At 38.8% G+C, this 16,760-nt stretch overlaps 1 protein-coding gene across 1 annotated transcript in view; it reads left to right on the top strand.

Annotated features, from left to right (window-relative positions):
• The window catches only part of LOC106498151 (cytosolic phospholipase A2 epsilon-like), a 34,189-nt gene that overhangs the window by 8,130 nt on the left and 9,299 nt on the right, over positions 1-16,760 (top strand). Inside the window, exons 3-11 of the mRNA XM_067296476.1 lie at positions 6,825-6,961; positions 10,693-10,824; positions 11,378-11,418; positions 11,871-11,913; positions 12,661-12,724; positions 13,433-13,596; positions 13,880-13,972; positions 15,287-15,324; positions 15,976-16,111. Of these exons, the coding sequence (XP_067152577.1) occupies positions 6,825-6,961; positions 10,693-10,824; positions 11,378-11,418; positions 11,871-11,913; positions 12,661-12,724; positions 13,433-13,596; positions 13,880-13,972; positions 15,287-15,324; positions 15,976-16,111 (848 nt within the window). The remainder of the gene's footprint in view (positions 1-6,824; positions 6,962-10,692; positions 10,825-11,377; positions 11,419-11,870; positions 11,914-12,660; positions 12,725-13,432; positions 13,597-13,879; positions 13,973-15,286; positions 15,325-15,975; positions 16,112-16,760) is intronic.

Below are 16,760 nucleotides of genomic sequence, written 5' to 3'. Positions count from 1 at the left end.
TGGCTCAGGCTTGTCCCTGTCTCAAAGGCAAAAGGTAGGAGTAGCTACCATGCTGTAACACTGTATCAGTGTAGGTGGTATTGAACCTGTTGTCCTTCACTGGATAGGGATGAGCTCAAAAGCCTTCATGGTGGTACTGTGTGTTCTTAGTAGACTTCTTTATCCTTCTAGGTCAGAGGAGACTTCTAGTGAACGAGGAATTGAAACAGGTCTTAAAATGTTTTATAAATTCTTAAAATGTCAAAACCTGTTTTAAAACAACAGGTTTGAAAAGGGCGGAGGCAATGAAAATGAACAAGGAAGAAGTGTGGGTGGAGAAGAGAGGCTGGGACAAGCAGGAGATAAAGGCAGAGATCTAGAATCTTTTGGTGGCTTGAGATCCACTGCACATCCATGTAGAGGTTCACAGCCCTTTACTCCTCCTCTGCTGTGTGGCTTGCAGAGCTAAATGGCTGTGGCTTTCTGCTCAGGACGTGACTCTCTTGTTTGTGCTCAGAAAGGACCAGCAAACCTGGGTGAATGTTATTGCAAAAGCTGAGACATTTCATGAAGTGCTGTGCTAACAAAATAACACAGCACAATACTAGCACACAGTTTCTTTCAAACATACCTAGGCAACTTCAGCAGTTGTGAACTGGTAATGATAATGAAGCATGTGTTTTGATTTCTGAATACACATTCTTTGTTTACAAATTTCTTGGGGCTAAGTCATGTCACGCCTTCTCACCACTTATGAAACTAAGTTTAGCATTGCCTTTTCCCATTTTTACAGTTTCCCACATCTTCTTTAAAGTTATTGTACCTTATTATTTAACATCCCTGATGGACACCATATTTTCCCTCTATATCCTGCTTACTATTGCATATGTTGAATTTAAGACTGAAGTGTACTTTGCTGGATGCTGAACACTAACCACAAATGAAATATCAACAGGTCTGTGTCTACAGTGCTGTTATTTATTATGCGGGACATCCAAAGAACTTCATAAAGAACATAATAGCTGATACAAATATTCACTCCTTGCAGGACTTGCTTTAAGATTTTTGGGGTAGTCCTTTGATGAGGAGAAGAAGCTACAATTTCTCATCTTCAATATTTTAATGTGAAAAATACATTTAAAATACATTTTTTTTCATTGATTCCCAACAGATTTTCCCATGAAAACTAAAGAACCTGTAGAATCTATTCTAATTCTATCCTAGTTGCTCCAATGCCATAAAGACAACAGTATCCGAAGATCATCTAGTTGTACATTAAGCAGTATGACTGAGATCTGTAATCAGTAATTCATTCTTTTCCATACCCTTTGGGCAGAGTGCAGATTTTTGTTTTATGTATTTGTGCTTTTTTAGTATTCTTTTACATGTGTCTAGAGAAGATGAAGTACATTGCAGAGGTGAGCCTTAGACTAACAAGCAATGTCATAAAGCTTGTGGTATGTCTTAGTCCCTGTGAAAACTTATTCTGAAGACTCAGAGCAGTGCCAGGGAAAGCCCTACCCACAGGCAAGTTTCACAGAGCTTGAGGACCTTTATCAGTGATGGTCCTCAGAAAGGAGCTTCAGGCAACCTTTTTTACTGAACTGAGGCCTTGATTACATTGTAGATAAGGGCCAAGAACCCAGATGTGATCTGCTATTATGTAGGAGGCCAATGTAAAGAGCATAGGATATTTTGATGTGGCTGAGGTAGCCTGCATCGCTGAAAAGACATGTGTGAGTTTTGCAGGAGACTACAGCTTCTCTCCCAGGTACTTTGTGTTGCTGCATTCTCAGCAGGAGGTAACAAAGTGCGTTATCTGCTGGCAAAGGTTAGAAGAAACCTTCACTCACAAATGTTGGTGCTGGTGCTTCTATTATATTCTGCTATTAAATTGGGAATCTTTTTGAAGGTCTGCCTGGCAGAGGTATCCATCATTTCCTGTTTATTCAGGACCAGTCTTTACTACCTTTCTTTAAGGAGTTCCCTTTTGGCTAAAGAATGGAACCTAAACAAGAGGTGTCATGGGTATAAATGTTCTTTGCAAGTCAGATAATTTTTCTTAGTGATTTCATTCATTCTTATTCACAGGAAAGTTGCTGTAGACTCCTAGATCAATTTCAAAGTCATCAAGGATTTCAACCAGAAATGTTAGCTCATTTAATTTCACTGTGAAAATAGGATTAGTTGTAATCTTGTGATTAAAAAAAAACAGTCTGGAGGCTGTGTTTTTCTCTGTGGCTTACTTTGATGTGAATGAAACTGATGATGGCATCTTTGTGGAAGAGACAGATATAAAATCTGAAGACTTGGCTGCCAGAAGCAAAGCACATGTTGGGAATACATCCAAATCATAACATTTACATCAGGATGAACAATTGCTGTAATCTAAGCTTTTAATGCAGACCGAACGAAGTCTCTATCAAATAAAACAAAATAATCAAACTCTACACTCCATGTATGTTACACCTTGTAGGTCCAAAATTTAGTTCATAAAATGGTAGCTGACATTTACAGACTTTGGGCTGAATTCTCAGGCACACAAAGACCTGTTTATGTTGTGGAGTAAACACCCTTGCTTATAGCTAGTTGTCCCAGTATGTTATGAAATTCCTCTTATCAAACTAGCTGATCAGCACTGTGAGTAGTGTCTTTATTTTTGTCTTAGCTGGTACAAACTATCATGTGAGGGAACCTTCTAGTGAGGCAATGAGGTGACTTATTGCACCCTAATTTTATTACTTAGTTACAATGATAACCTTTATTATTTCCATGCTGTTTCCTCAGACATAACTCTTCCATCCCAGCCATAAAAAACATATCTATCTATCTATTTTTTTTTTAAGTGTACAGGATCTATAATCAGCTCCTGTGGATTATCAGTGCTAACTACTTCCTGTAACTGAGGCTTTGGCATATACTTAACCTCACTCATCATGTTTGCAAATTCTTTCTGGTTTTGGTTTATAGCAAATCCAGAGAAAGAAGGACACCTCATGCCAGTCAGCTGACCTTGTTCTCATTATCATATTGAGCTACATCTTTTTGGCAGCTTCCCATTCAGTTCCAAATTTCACTAGAAAGAAAAGATATGTAAGAGAGATGTCCCTGCCATAAAGTTTATTTATTTCAGCAGAAAAAATATACTAGTTTTAGCTAAACTTGAAAAACATTTTTGTTTTATTCCTTTATTTGATGAAAGATCAACATTCTCCCAAGAAAGGAAACTTGTGAGTGTTAATTTGATGATTCAGCTACTTCTGCTATTGATTTTGTTCCCACCACTATTTTCTTAGAAATCTGAGGCAGTTCTGTGCATTGCTTCTAGCTTGGCTTCCATGATGTTTCCCCTCTAATAACAGTTTCTTTAGATGCCCAGCAGTTCTAACTACCCACCATGTCTGCCTCAACAGTGTCAACTTTCGGCAAGGATCTAATTTGCTGTTAGTTTATTTTTAAATGGAAACGGAGTATCTTTCTAAAACTTATTCTCAAATGATAGATGTGAGATTGCACCACAAATTGCAGGAAGAGGGGCTGAGGTGGAAAGAAGGACGCCTGATCTCATAATAATACCTCCTGGCATTAAAATGTGTGACTTTTTGGTACCTACGTCTGACTCCCTGACAGTAGTGAATCACTGGCAATGCTTAGTGATTGAAAATCACTAAGTGAATGAAAAGTCTAAAAATGGATGTACCTACAAAAATCCATGGTTTATAGTCGCAATTTGCCAAAAGAGAACATATGTAAGGGTGACTTAATGACGTCTTTGCTTCTGTTGTTATGCACAGATCTTGCAAGAACTACATGTATCCATAATGTTAGTTAGGTAATATAATTTATCCCCTGTTGCTTCATAAAGGAGTTGGGGTGGGGAGGAGAAATTGTAACACAGCTGTCTTATGGGTATCTCTGCATCGTATTGTGTTGCTTTTTGTATTGTTTTCTTTTGAGGATTTAAAATATTGAGATAGTACATAGAGGCACTAGGTATGGATCTAAACCTTGTTACTTGGACACTGTATGTGTTTGGAAGGAAAAGATGGCAAATTTTCCAATGACCTTGCAGTCTTATTTTATATGTGTAAAGGAAGGAGGTTTGCAATTGCTCTGGAGGCAGTGAGACCTGTCAGCACCCATGGATTATCTGGGAATCTACCACTTGGCCTGGTGCACAGTATAAGAATTTCTATATCACATGCTGTCCTCACAGTCAAGGCTGCCAGGGAGGCTGGTTAGTTGGTTCCCATGTCATATAATTGATGAGCCTTGATTATTCTGTTTACTGCCTTCCAGCATAAACATACGCATCATGTGGCAGCAAGTCCAGATTCCACATGATACCTTTGAAGGTTCACCTGGGCTGGTCCTCTTTTCCTGAAGCAAGGACAAGTCTACCTTTTCTGTCACTGTTGGATACATGTTTGGATAGGAATATCCTCTGAAATGAGACACCCAGAGAATTTATAGACTCCCTCTCACTGGAGCTAACTCTTTTACAGCTGGAGCTGTTTTCCTAAATCTGTCTTTGTTTATTTCCCCACCGTCACAGGACACCTGCAGATCTTCTGATCATTGTCATCTTTGTAACAGTCATTCAGGCATTAGAGGACAGAGTATTACCATGTCATTTGTCAGTCTTTTTTTTTTTTAATGATCAAACCCAGTTCTTCAATTCTTCCAGCTCTTGCTCATATATCAGGCTGTCTAAGCCAGTCCTCTTTAATCTGCCCATGTTTAATTTCAACAGCTGATACAATTACAACCTTTAACAGTGGTTAAAGTGGGAGGAAGAGAATGGAAGCGAGCTGACAGAAGGCACTGCGCATCTGCTTGTTCCTATCCAGGACTCCGAGCGTATGCAAAGAAATCTCAGCAACAAAGATTGTCTCCTGCACTTTCCTTTAGCATTGAGTATTTGGGATCTGGTCCAAAGATTAGCTAAATCTGTGTTGTGTATATAATTTATCAGATAATCCCTACAACAGTACAGTTTGGCATAATTTGTTATTCTTCAGGTAATGGTCTGGCTGCAATTGGCTGTTTACAGATTCAAATTTCATTGCCCCTATCTGCATTCTTTTCTTGGGCTATGCTGAGACTCAGGTCTCACCAGCTACTGAGTAAGCTGCTGTTATGTATGGATCATCAAGTTGTGGGACTTTGGTTTGCTCTTATTAAAGGTGAGCAGACTTGTTATAGACTGGACTGATTTCTCAAGTTTGCTGTAGGTTTGTTGTGTTCAGAGAGGATGAAGGATTGAGTTAAGAATTCACCACTGTCCTATCTAGATGCAAGATTACAAGTCACAAGTTTAGAGCTGGCTTCTCTGATACTCTGAAATTAATAAACACCTATCTTTTAAAACAGGATTCTTAGGTAATATGTATGACAAAGAGATATCACAGAACATAAATGAATGAATTCTCTGAAAACACAAATTTATTAAATGTCAATAACTAGCAGGTATAGTTACTGAAGAAACAGCTGTTCCCATTCTTATCTGCTTCTCTGGCACTGTCTGAGGACATAACTATGCAAAGTCAATACTTTCTTTTTTGATGGTTAAAAGTCAATGGAGGGCAAAGAATTGTAGAAAATATTGTTGTGAAAAAGCTAAAGAAATGATTTTATAACCTCCTTGACCAACAAATTGTTACCTAAAGGTACTTTGCACATGTTCTGTATTTTAAAGTTGTGGTAGTAAGTCTAAAAATAGCATAATATTACATTAAAAAAAAAAAAAGGGGGAAGTCTGCATTTGTCACATTAAAGTCATTTCTTCCCTGCTGTGGAAAGTAAGGGGTAAGCTATCAAATGCATGCTGAAAAAGTGGAAGATGTTTCATGCTCAGATTCTATCAGAAGAGTTAAAAGATAAATCGTGCATAAAATGGTTCCAGACACGCTTTAAGCCATACCTATTCACAAAAGTAACACCACAAGTTTAAAGCGTAGAATGAGAATCAAGGGACTGGTAAAGCAAGAAAAACAAAGTAAAATAGAGAAAGCGCTCTCTTCTTGTGCGTCCTGTGAAAATAATAATAATAGTGGTTACTATTTGTATGTTTTTAATCATGGGAGGTCAAAGCAGATTACAAAAAAAGGGAAGGATCATTATTGCAGTTTTATAGGTGGGGAAATGAAGATAGAGAATCAAGATAAATTCAAGGGGAAGCAGTTGCACAAGGTGACTTAGCAGGCTGGAGCAGAGCTGGGATCAGAGCCAATGCACCATGAGACCTTTTCCAGCAGCTTACCCACTGACTGCATGTTAGAAGATGTAGTCTGTTCCCTCATTACAAGGACTGGCCTACAGCTGTGTGTGGGCAGCAGACCGGAGAGGGCAGATCCTTTGTACTCAGTTCCTCATCAGCTTTTCTGTTTCCCTCTCAAGAGCTAAGGACAGTTAGCCACTTATTTTCAGTATGATTTCTTTTTTGAGAGTACCGATCAGAAAAAGCTCAGAGTTAATTAAATATTTTGCTCTTTAAAAAAGTTTTCATAAAATGTCAACTTTTTCTTCACTATCACAGAGATCTGTTGATTTGCTTTGAATATGGGACATATAAATAATATATTTTTTTGTTAAATAAAACTATCTCTGCATTTGTTTTTGTTATCAGCTCCCCTTACTGCAGTAACTTCTTTGAATCTCCATTTAGGACCAGAGCTTCCACCTGATCACCAGAACAAGTAGTAGTGCTATTCATTAATGTGGGACAAATTATATGAAAAACAGTATCTCCTTTATGCAGCTTACTGTCTATACAGTGCTATAAGCCTATGCTCTTAAATTTTCATGGAAATTTGTTAGTTACAATATATATCTTTTAAATACAGTTAGTCAAACTGATTGCTATGTAAGCCTCTCCTTGCCCACTGCTTCCTCTGAGACTGTCCGGACCAAAACCATCAAGAACTGCAAAGATCCAGTGTGGAATGAAACATTTTGCTTCAGGATCCAGAGCCAAGTAAAAGTAAGGTGCAGAGTGCATTTGTTTTTCTTTTGGGGCAGAGATCTCATTGTATTATCAGTATCTAGGGTACCTAGAGAATACACAGGTGTGAAGGATGAGGGTATGGGATATGGAGTAAGATGCGGTAGAAATTTAAATTTTATTTTGAGCTCAAGTCACCAGGATATTCCACATCTATTCATAAAATGTCCCATCACTTTTTTTCACTTCAAGTAATTCAAGTAAGAATTCAGAGTAAATTCAGAATTCAGAGTAAATTGAGCTGCATAAAAGACATATGAGCTAACTAGTAGAAGAATCACAGTGCTGTACTTTTTAACTGCTCCTTTAGAACTACCTTGAGTAAAAAAAAGCACTTTAAAGATTGCAAGAGAAAAGCAGCTGGGCTTTTACCTTGACATAGAAATGTGAGAGTTTAAGCAGCTTTGCAAGTCCCACCAACCACTCCCTCCAAAAAGCAGCACCTACATCTGCTCTTCCTCTCATCATTTCAGAGTCCAGGTAACCACGAAGATAAGTGATAGGTTCTAAATCAAACTTACATTGTGCCTGGGGCAATCAAACCCTGCTTTATGACTTGCATCCTTAATTTCGTGGTGCTAGTTACAGAAAGGGGCAAGAGCACCACTACCAGGTGCCAAAACAGCAGGCCAATTTCCTGTCTCTCTTGGACATCAGTAGACTACTCCAACAGGGCATTCTATGTGTTACTATGTCAAAGGGTCTTCCATGAACAGTTCTTCTTTCCTTTGGCTATGGAAGCTGCCAACACTAAAAGCCCTCAAATTCACTTCACTTCCATATAGTTAGGTGGTGTTCATCCTGTTTAGCACAACTTTCAACTTTAAAATGTCTACCATTCTGTGGCATATGGCCAGTGTTTTCCTTGCAAACCTAAAAAATTCCAACTTCTTTCAAGATACCACTGAGGCACAATTTCACTGAGCCCTGCAGACTTAGCATGAAGGCATAAAGGCAAGCTACAAACATTGCAACGTGGGAACAAACACCCGCTGACTGATTTGTAACTCTTGCACCAGAACACTCTCGCCTTGCAATGCCTTATGGCTGACAGGTCTTTCAAAACTGTGACACCACATGTAAGAGATGAAAAATATCTTGGAGCCAGTGGCCACAGGAAACTGCTGAAACTAGTCCCTGCTGGAATAGCATCTGGGAAGATCCTATGTTTACTTTGAAACTGGAAGTAACTCTGCAGCAGGAGACAAGACATACGGCATTAGCTTCAAAAACTTTCAGTGTAGCAACAGCAGTGGTACTGTATTGCTGTGGCTTTAGTGTGGGCTGCACAAAACGTGTCCTGGGGATTCAGGACAACCAAACCATTCTAGTGTGTCTGCACTGCAGCCTCACTAAGTTAAACCTCTCACGGACTTCTTCACATATACACTGCAATTACACTGCTTGTTACACTGTGAGAGGAGTCGGACTCTGCTGGTCTGGTTATTTTCGCCTCGCCTGTCGTGTATAGTTCAGATATTCCTCTTGCCAAAACATGGGAGCTAGAGCTCAGTAAAATCACTTAATACACTATCACTTTGGAAAAGAACAAAATCTTGATGCTTGGGTATGTTCAGCTAATTCCCATCACAAGCTGAAACATTTATTGAAATGCATCTGTTTGGATGAACTTCTGAAAAAAATAATCAGTGAAGACGGACTTCCTCGGACTGCTGCCGTGAGACAGCTCTCCCTGTGGTGCATGAGGGCTTCTGGACACACTGCCATGGAGCTGGGAGGCTGGATGTCCTTGGAGGTCCCGCTCTGGTAGACGCTTGGTGCCCAGTGCTACTGTGAGGTGCTGACACCTGGAGGGTCCTGGCTCGAGCCCTCATTTTAGGCTTTGAGGCTCCCAGCACAGCCATGCTCACTTTCAGTTAGTACATTTCCAAGCCAAATGTTGATCTAAATTCTGTAGCAAATAATTATGCTTTATATACCCTCTTTTAAGAGGCACTAGAAGCAACAAATTGCCCAGAGAGCCCTTTCTGCTTCCCATGCAATGACTGCAAGTTGCAGCATCTGACCTACCTTAGTGAATCAGCATGTCACATACGTCATTCCTGGCTAGCTCTGAATAAGTCAGGGATTTTAAATCAATCAGTCACTAAGAAAATAAGTCAATTAGTTTAGCCAAATAATGACAGCCTGTAACAGAATCATAGCTAGGAAAATTGATCTGCTATCCAACATAAGCATTCCTTCTACAAATTACAAATTATCACTTTTAAGCACATTCCCTCCATCACCTTCTGTAGTCTTTGCAAGCTACTTATGCCTGGTATATTTTGTATATTTCTATCTTGTCATTCTTAATCATCTCCAAACTAATACATAGGCATTTTAAAATCTCTTTCCTTTTCCTCTGAAATTATGTTCTACAGCTTATTGACCTAATTGCAGTGGCTGCTTTTCTCTGATTCTTGTCAGTAGGTTTCTCTTAATGAGTTTGGTGGGCATGAATCTTGTATTCCATTCCCTGCCAGCACCGAACAGAGAATTTTATTTGTCTGAACCATGATGCTCTGCATTTACATATATGCCCTTAAATGGCAGCAGCCTTTCTGTCTTCTGACAGCAAACTGCAGACTCAGGTTTACTACTGCTTGCCATCCATCACTTACTAGTTTCTTCCAGAAATGAAAGATGTCAAAATTACCCTGAATATTTGGATTCTGGATGATCTTCTTTTAAGTGCACTTGTCTATTCAGTTGTCTGTCCAGTTTAGTTATGGTTCTTCCTGTGATTTATCCTGAATTTTTAAGGCAACAAAGCTCATGTGATCACTTTTTTTATGCATGTGTTTGCGCATGAGACCATGTACAGTTCTGTTTGCGTGTCCTTAGTAAGCATTTAACCCATTGGCAAGTTTCAGTTAAATCTGACAGATAGGTAGCAATCTGTTGAGATAAGAGTTTTCATTTTGGCTATATGGAGAGAGACCCACTTTCCCCACTGAAAAAATAGCTGTTAACACTAAGTTGCTTAGCCATTCTGTTAGGCATCTCTGAGCCAGCCAGCGTACATATAGCTACAAACTGGCCACAGAATGTGCTGTTACAGGCAGGTGATACAGGAGGGAGAAGAGGAGCACTGTGCAGTAGGAAGAAGGAGTTGGGGTTTGAGAGATGTAGGATATAAATCCAATGGAAACAAGCCTTTGTTCTGCTGCTTTCTGTGTACTTTTTTCATCAATTTGAAAAAACATAGCAGTTTCCATAGATTATGTGGTGAGTATTGCCATGTGATTCATTTAATAACTTACAGGAAATAGTTAAATAACCAAGCAATAGTTATATAACCCTTCCTTAATGTATTTTAATCACTGTTTATATCTGAGGATCTATATTCTGCAGCTAGCAATAAAGTCCTGACCACTAAGTAGTTTCCTACAGATTAGAGAAAAGTGGTGACTTCAAACCAAATTAGATGTCAAACCTTGATTCTCAATATGGAAACTGCATATTCAATGATTTTACTAGACTTTGTCATTTAAACTGCTCTGCAGAGGAAAATCAGCAACAAAATCAGCTATAAAAGGTTCAGAACATATTTCTTCAGATCTGTGTGGATGAATATTTTGGACTTGCTGTCTCACTTCTCTCCATTCTTTCTCTGTCTTCCTTAATATGCTAAGCACATCATACTGTTCCTCCAGCTGCAAGGGCTTAGAATAGGAACGTTCCTGATTCTCTACCTCTGTTCCCAGAACATCCTGGAGATGAAAGTCTATGATGAAAATGCAGTCACTGAAGATGACCTTCTCTTCACTGTCCTCTTTGACGTAGCTAAAATCCAGCTTGGAGAAACTGTTCACTTGACTTTTCAGCTAAATCCACAGGTGAGGAATAAAACTGCCTTGGCCACAGGAAGGATACGTATTTTTGGTATTACCTCCTAAATAAGTTCTTGTAAAGCAATTGTAGGTGGAAGGGTTTATTTCCTATTGTACTGCATGCACCTTATAAAGTACCCTCCAAACCTTTCTCAGCAGAAAGTACTCCTTATCTTGGACTTCATCCTGAAAGTTTTGACTAGCTCCTTAAACCTCTTAGCAGGGTTTTTGATACCAGAGTTCTCTCTTGTCTTTTTCCTGACTCTGATGCTCAAATTGCTGGGGATTATCTAACTGATCATTCTGCTCTGCCTCACAACTGAATGGACAAGTGCAATCAATTACTGTCCATTAGCTGAGGGCTGACATTTACCAGTGTAGGAAAAATAACTTCTAAAATAACTCCAACTCATTTGCTTTCACTCATCTCAGCATATCATAAAAGAGGAGGGAAATTGGATTTTAAGAGCTATTTCAGGAGCCAGAATAATTACTGACAAGAGTAGCTGGTGAGAAAGAAAATGATTTCAAATGCTCAGTATTAATTCATCTTTTACAGACACAAGAGGTGCTGGAGGTGGAGTTTGCATCAGAGAGCATGTGAGTAAAAACTGTATGGGACAGAAGAATTGTACTTTGAAAAAGCAAGCAGTCATAAATACAGGTAGGGTTTAATATAATATAGTTTAAAACAATTAGCAGAAACACTGTGCTCCTTATCTACCAAGAATCATCCTGTATACTAACCTACCCCAACATTTCCTGGAGAAGGAAGAGGAGGAGGAGGAGGAGGAGGAGGAGAGAGAGGTGTAATAAGAACTGCAACCACAATGCTTGTTATTACTATTCATTACAATTACCTTTAACAAGAATAAGGAAGCCACATCTCAGATATCTCCTTTGAAAACAGCAATGAGTTTAAAAATAAGTGACATATTAGAGACTGTACTGGGCAAGGCAGCCTGTAAGGGAAGTGTTATTCCTGCTGTTCATTTAAAGTGGCATTTAGCTCAGATTAGTTCTGATTATATATATTTTTTTCTGTCTTTCAGTCCGGTTCCTCCTGAAAAGCTTGTCAATAATGGTGTATTAGTGGTAATTATTCATTGCTTCTATTTCTCTTCTACCTTATGTTCATTTTCATACTGGTGGTGGGACCAGTGAGTCTGGGAGGGGCCCCAACACCTCACTGCAGACAGAGCTAAAGGAGAGGTAGATAGAGAACTGAATGCTGTGTTTGCCCTGGCCACCATCACACTGTGGCCCTGGGATGCCCACAGAAGTGTCCTCCACCACCAGCTGACAGCAAGCCTCTTGGCTGAGAGGGAAGTGCTGCTCCACTGACTTACTGTGTCTGTATCATCCCCTGCAGGGACTACTCATAGCAACCCCATCACAGCCGTGTTTTCCCCACCTCTGTAGGATGATACAGAAGTAGCTCTCTTGAATGCTCCTGACTGACTGTTTAGAGGAGGTAGCAGCAGACTGTGAAACTTCACCAAAGGCAGCTGTCTGCAAGGAAAGCCTTGTGATCTGGCTGACCCGCTGTCCCACCCTCGTGAGGCCTCTGCATGCTCCTGTTCCTTCCCTGGTTATTTTCCCTCTGTTCTCAACCCTAGAAAACCTTAGGATAGACCACAGCACTGCCATTTTTCTTTCAGCTAAAACCCCGGCACGTCTTCAGAGTGCCTGTGTCATTCCCTTATCAGCCTAAGTAAACAAAAGGTGGACAGTTTTCTGGATCCCGGGAAGCCCTGGCGGCAAGGCATAGATAGCAAGGAAGTGACTCAGATGTGGCATGTTTTGTATACTTAATTCTTTAATCTTTCATCCCTGCTACAGTCTCGTGAAATTTCCTGCATGGAAGTCCAGGTGGACAGTAGATGGATGAAGAAAGAAGCTTCAGGTTAGACTTCAAACTAGAAAGAAAAAATTTTTTTTTATAGTAAATTAAAAAAAAAAGCATAACTAACTCTTTCAATTTTCATTTTTTTATGTCAAAAAAAGCGCTACAAGGAAGGAAACACAGTGACTGTGGGTTTTGAACCCTGTGAAGTAGAAGCAACTTGGATATTTCAGAGCTTCTCATTTTCTGTCATTTTCTCATCCTGTAATTTTCCTATTTTGTTCTTTTAGTCAGAGCAAAGGAATTGCGTAGTTAGGAATACATGTGGGACCATAGATCCAGCAACTGTACAATGTATGTCTGTCTGTGCTGACTAACTATGAAAACTGGACTTTGAAATTAGAGCGTGAAACTAATTAGTGCTGTAAAATAGAATTAAATAAAATTTTCTATATCAATAATTTATTTTCTGCTGAATTTTCCTTCATTGCTGAGTTTCTACAAGGGCTTCTGCTGCTGCTATGTGAGCTCTTCATTTCTTTTCCTTTTCCTTTTCCTTTTCCTTTTTCTTTTTCTTTTTCTTTTTCTTTTTCTTTTTCTTTTTTCTTTTTCTGTAGTGCTCTTTGTTTGGATAATTATTATTTAGAGTCTGGAAGCTTTTTAACATTGTTAGTGGCTCATATGTAAAAACAGCTTCTAAGTGATTGCTTTATGTTCTGTTTCTGTAATCATAATCATTAGTTTCTCCATATGCTTTTTTTTTTTTAGAAAAAGACTTCTTATTTGCAGTGAAAGGATCCTATGAAGAGAGGCAGAAACTTTCACTGCGCTCTCCCCTCAAGTCCGCAGAGCCCATTGTGTTCCATTATGTCAAGTACAGTCAATCAGAACTATGCATTGCAGTACCAGAAAAAAAGTCACATTTCTGCTTGGTACGTGATCATTAGCTTAAGTAAGCACAAAAAACCTGATGATTTTCTGTACTTATAACAAACATCAGTGAGGCAACTGGAAAGAATTTGTATTTTTAACTAAAAATCGTCTTGCATGATATTCTGCCCTGGAAAAGCACAGTACCCACTAAAACGCCTAAATATTAGATGCCAACTTGGAAACTGCTGGATATTGACCCTGTCTGAAAAAAATAGGTTTGTAATAGTGCTTTTTTGTGGTGTGTATATTAAATATTTTTCTACATTATAATATATTTTTCAGTGTCCGTCAGGTGAAGAGAAAAGAGACTGCAATGCAACCCTTACTATTCCTCTGGATTCACTTCCCTTCAAGGAGAAAGTAGCAGTAGCCAAGGTGATTGATGCCAACTTTTTAGAACAAATCTGAAGATATGATCCAAAGAGTGATGGGCTTGAGCTAAATGGATGGTTGTGAAGTAGAGGTTTAGATATATAACTGCTAGTCCATCTCATTTATACTCCACTGGGAATTAGAAAACTATGCCAAAATAATAACAGGTTATGCTGGGGGTGTGAAGGAATGTAGGACAGGTATAGGGCCTTTAAGATACTCTAGCTATCTCATGATGATTGTCCTATGAAACAGACTATATTAAATAACACTGTTTAATTAAAACTTGCACACAGTATAGCAGACCAGTCTCAGAATTTATGGCTTGTTTGATGATGTATGTAAGATGCTGGCAGTATATGATCCTCAGGCCTGTCTGTTTCTTACTACCTTTGTGCTCCAGTGTGCTACCTCTCATAAGTTTTTTATAGGACAGAAATTCCCAAGGCTGGTATTGCCACAGAGGCCCCACGTTATTGAACCACAATCTCAGCAGGTCCTGAGCAACATGGAGGAATTTTACACTTCTTTTGGAGTTATTTCCCAGTAAAAATACATTCATAGTGTGGCTGGAAGTGAATTCTGCTGTTCGTGAGCTGGTACTTAGATGGGATAAATTTACATTCCTAAATAAAAAGTGTTATAGACCTGTAAATTTTCATCTGAATGGAGTAGAAACAAAAATCAGACCCCCAAACATCTCAGACCAAATATTTACCAAAATGGGAGTATTCAAAGTATTTGTAATGTTATTCAACACAATTCAATATATTCTTTCGTGGCTTTGGAGGATGTCCTGAACCCCTGGATATGGCCCCATAGTGATAGTTTAGGCTCACCTGCACCTATTAAGGATTTCCTGACCTTGTCTTAAGGTGAATGTCTGTTCTGGAGCCTGGTATGGTGCTGTGGTCTGTTTGTGAAGGGGTGAACTCCATCTATATCCACTGGTGCTTATGCTGCTCCAAATCACAGCCCGACATTTGAAAGAGGGATTTTTGTGATTGCCTAGAGGTCTAACGCAGTTCAAAGTGTATGCAAACACTGAGGCAAGACTGGGGGCAGCTTGGTGGAGTCGGTGATGGTGGTGTTTGCTATATACAGCTCTGTATATCTAAAATGGCTGAAACTTTAGGATAAAATATTTGAGTGAAAATAAGGTGCACTTGTAGAAGTTTTAAAAATTATATGGATTTTCTGATTGTTTTGGCTTTGGGCTATAGTAGTGCTCTCAGAAAAAGTGAAGGGTTTCAATGCTGACTGAAAGGAAAGGATAAAACATAAAATCATCTCCAGTACTTACATTGTGTTTTTTAGGATGAAACAATCAATTTACATGTGAAGTCAAATGACTGGTAAGAAAACTTCTCTTTGGGTTTTGTGGTTTTGAATAAAGATGTTGGCCATCTTTGTTGTCTTCTTACCTCTTTATGTATCTAAAGGAGATAGTATTTAGTCGTTGATTTCATTTACCTAGGGGAGTGTTAGTTATCTGTGACTAGAAGCTAGATGTTTTTAACTGTGCTGGCTGAAATTTCCCATTATCTGTGTTACGCAGCAGTCCAGGTTTGATGGGGAGAATAATCTTTTCTGGCTGCAAAATCCCTGGAGCTACAAGCTTAGAAAAATATGCATTTATTCTGAACTTTCAAAAAATTCAGAATATTTTTATATGTACAACCTGGAGGCCTTCATCAGGCAACAAATTGTAAATATTCCACTGTTAATAGTATCCGTATATAGATTGTAGTGTTTGTTAGTTCTCGAAAATCAGCATAGAAGTAAACAGTATTTCCACTTTTTCCATAAGATTTTACAATTTTTTTTATCTCTCTCAGCCTCTTCTCCACTTTGTCTATGCCCTCTGCTGATGTGCCTTTGTGGGGCTGTAAGACTGGCTTTTCTTAGCCTAGTTACAGAGTTTAATACTTGTAAGTACAGGTCCAGACATTAATTGATCACATAAATAGGCTTTCCTTACTGTTTCACCCTGGCCTATATTTAAGGACAAAAAAATTAGATGTTCGCTTGGCATTTGATCTATGTACGGAGGAAAAAAATTTCCTACAGAAACGGAAGAAGTTTGTGGCTTCTGCTCTGAAAAAAGCCCTTCATTTAGAGCAAGAGCTACAGGACCACGAGGTATGTGGAGCACTATTTAGCTTAGACTGTGCTGTGTAAATGTTTTATGTTTGTAGCCGGTAGTATATTGTTCCTTAATGAGCTCTGATGTATTCAGTGTCTCATGTTAAGCATCCAAAATATTTAGATGAAACAACGGGAGAGCACGAGTGGTATCAAAACTGCTTGCTATACCTGTTTACTGAGAAAATAACCATGAACCAGAATGTTTTTTTCTCTGCCTTATTTCTTTTTCATCTGTAACTTATAGTCCTACTCTCTTACCTGAGCATTCAGACACCAAGGCCCTAAAGAAGGTATTTTATATTATCAGATTTTAGGGGGATACCTATTGTAGTGATACATAACAATGATAAAGTTTCTTACTGCAGACTTTCTTTTGGTGCTCATCATCTCAGCTGTATTGTCACTGTGACAGCACAAAGACATTCACATTTTTCTTTCATCTGTCTGACTTGGAGCAATTGTCTTTAGAAATCATACATCATTCTGGATAACCCTGATACATCAGTTTCTGTTTGAAATTTAAGACAAGCATAGATCTCAGAACATATGAACCACAGTTCCTTCAAAAACAAATCTGAGTCTCAAACTCCATTTTCCAGTTTAGACTTCGAGTAAAAGAAGTATTCCAGTCTTTCAAAATATC

Source organism: Apteryx mantelli, chromosome 4 (assembly GCF_036417845.1).
Source record: "Apteryx mantelli isolate bAptMan1 chromosome 4, bAptMan1.hap1, whole genome shotgun sequence".
In the NCBI taxonomy this organism is placed as follows: Eukaryota; Metazoa; Chordata; class Aves; order Apterygiformes; family Apterygidae; genus Apteryx; species Apteryx mantelli.
Note: the sequence above shows the minus strand (reverse complement) of the source record. Positions and strands in the feature narration are given on the sequence as shown.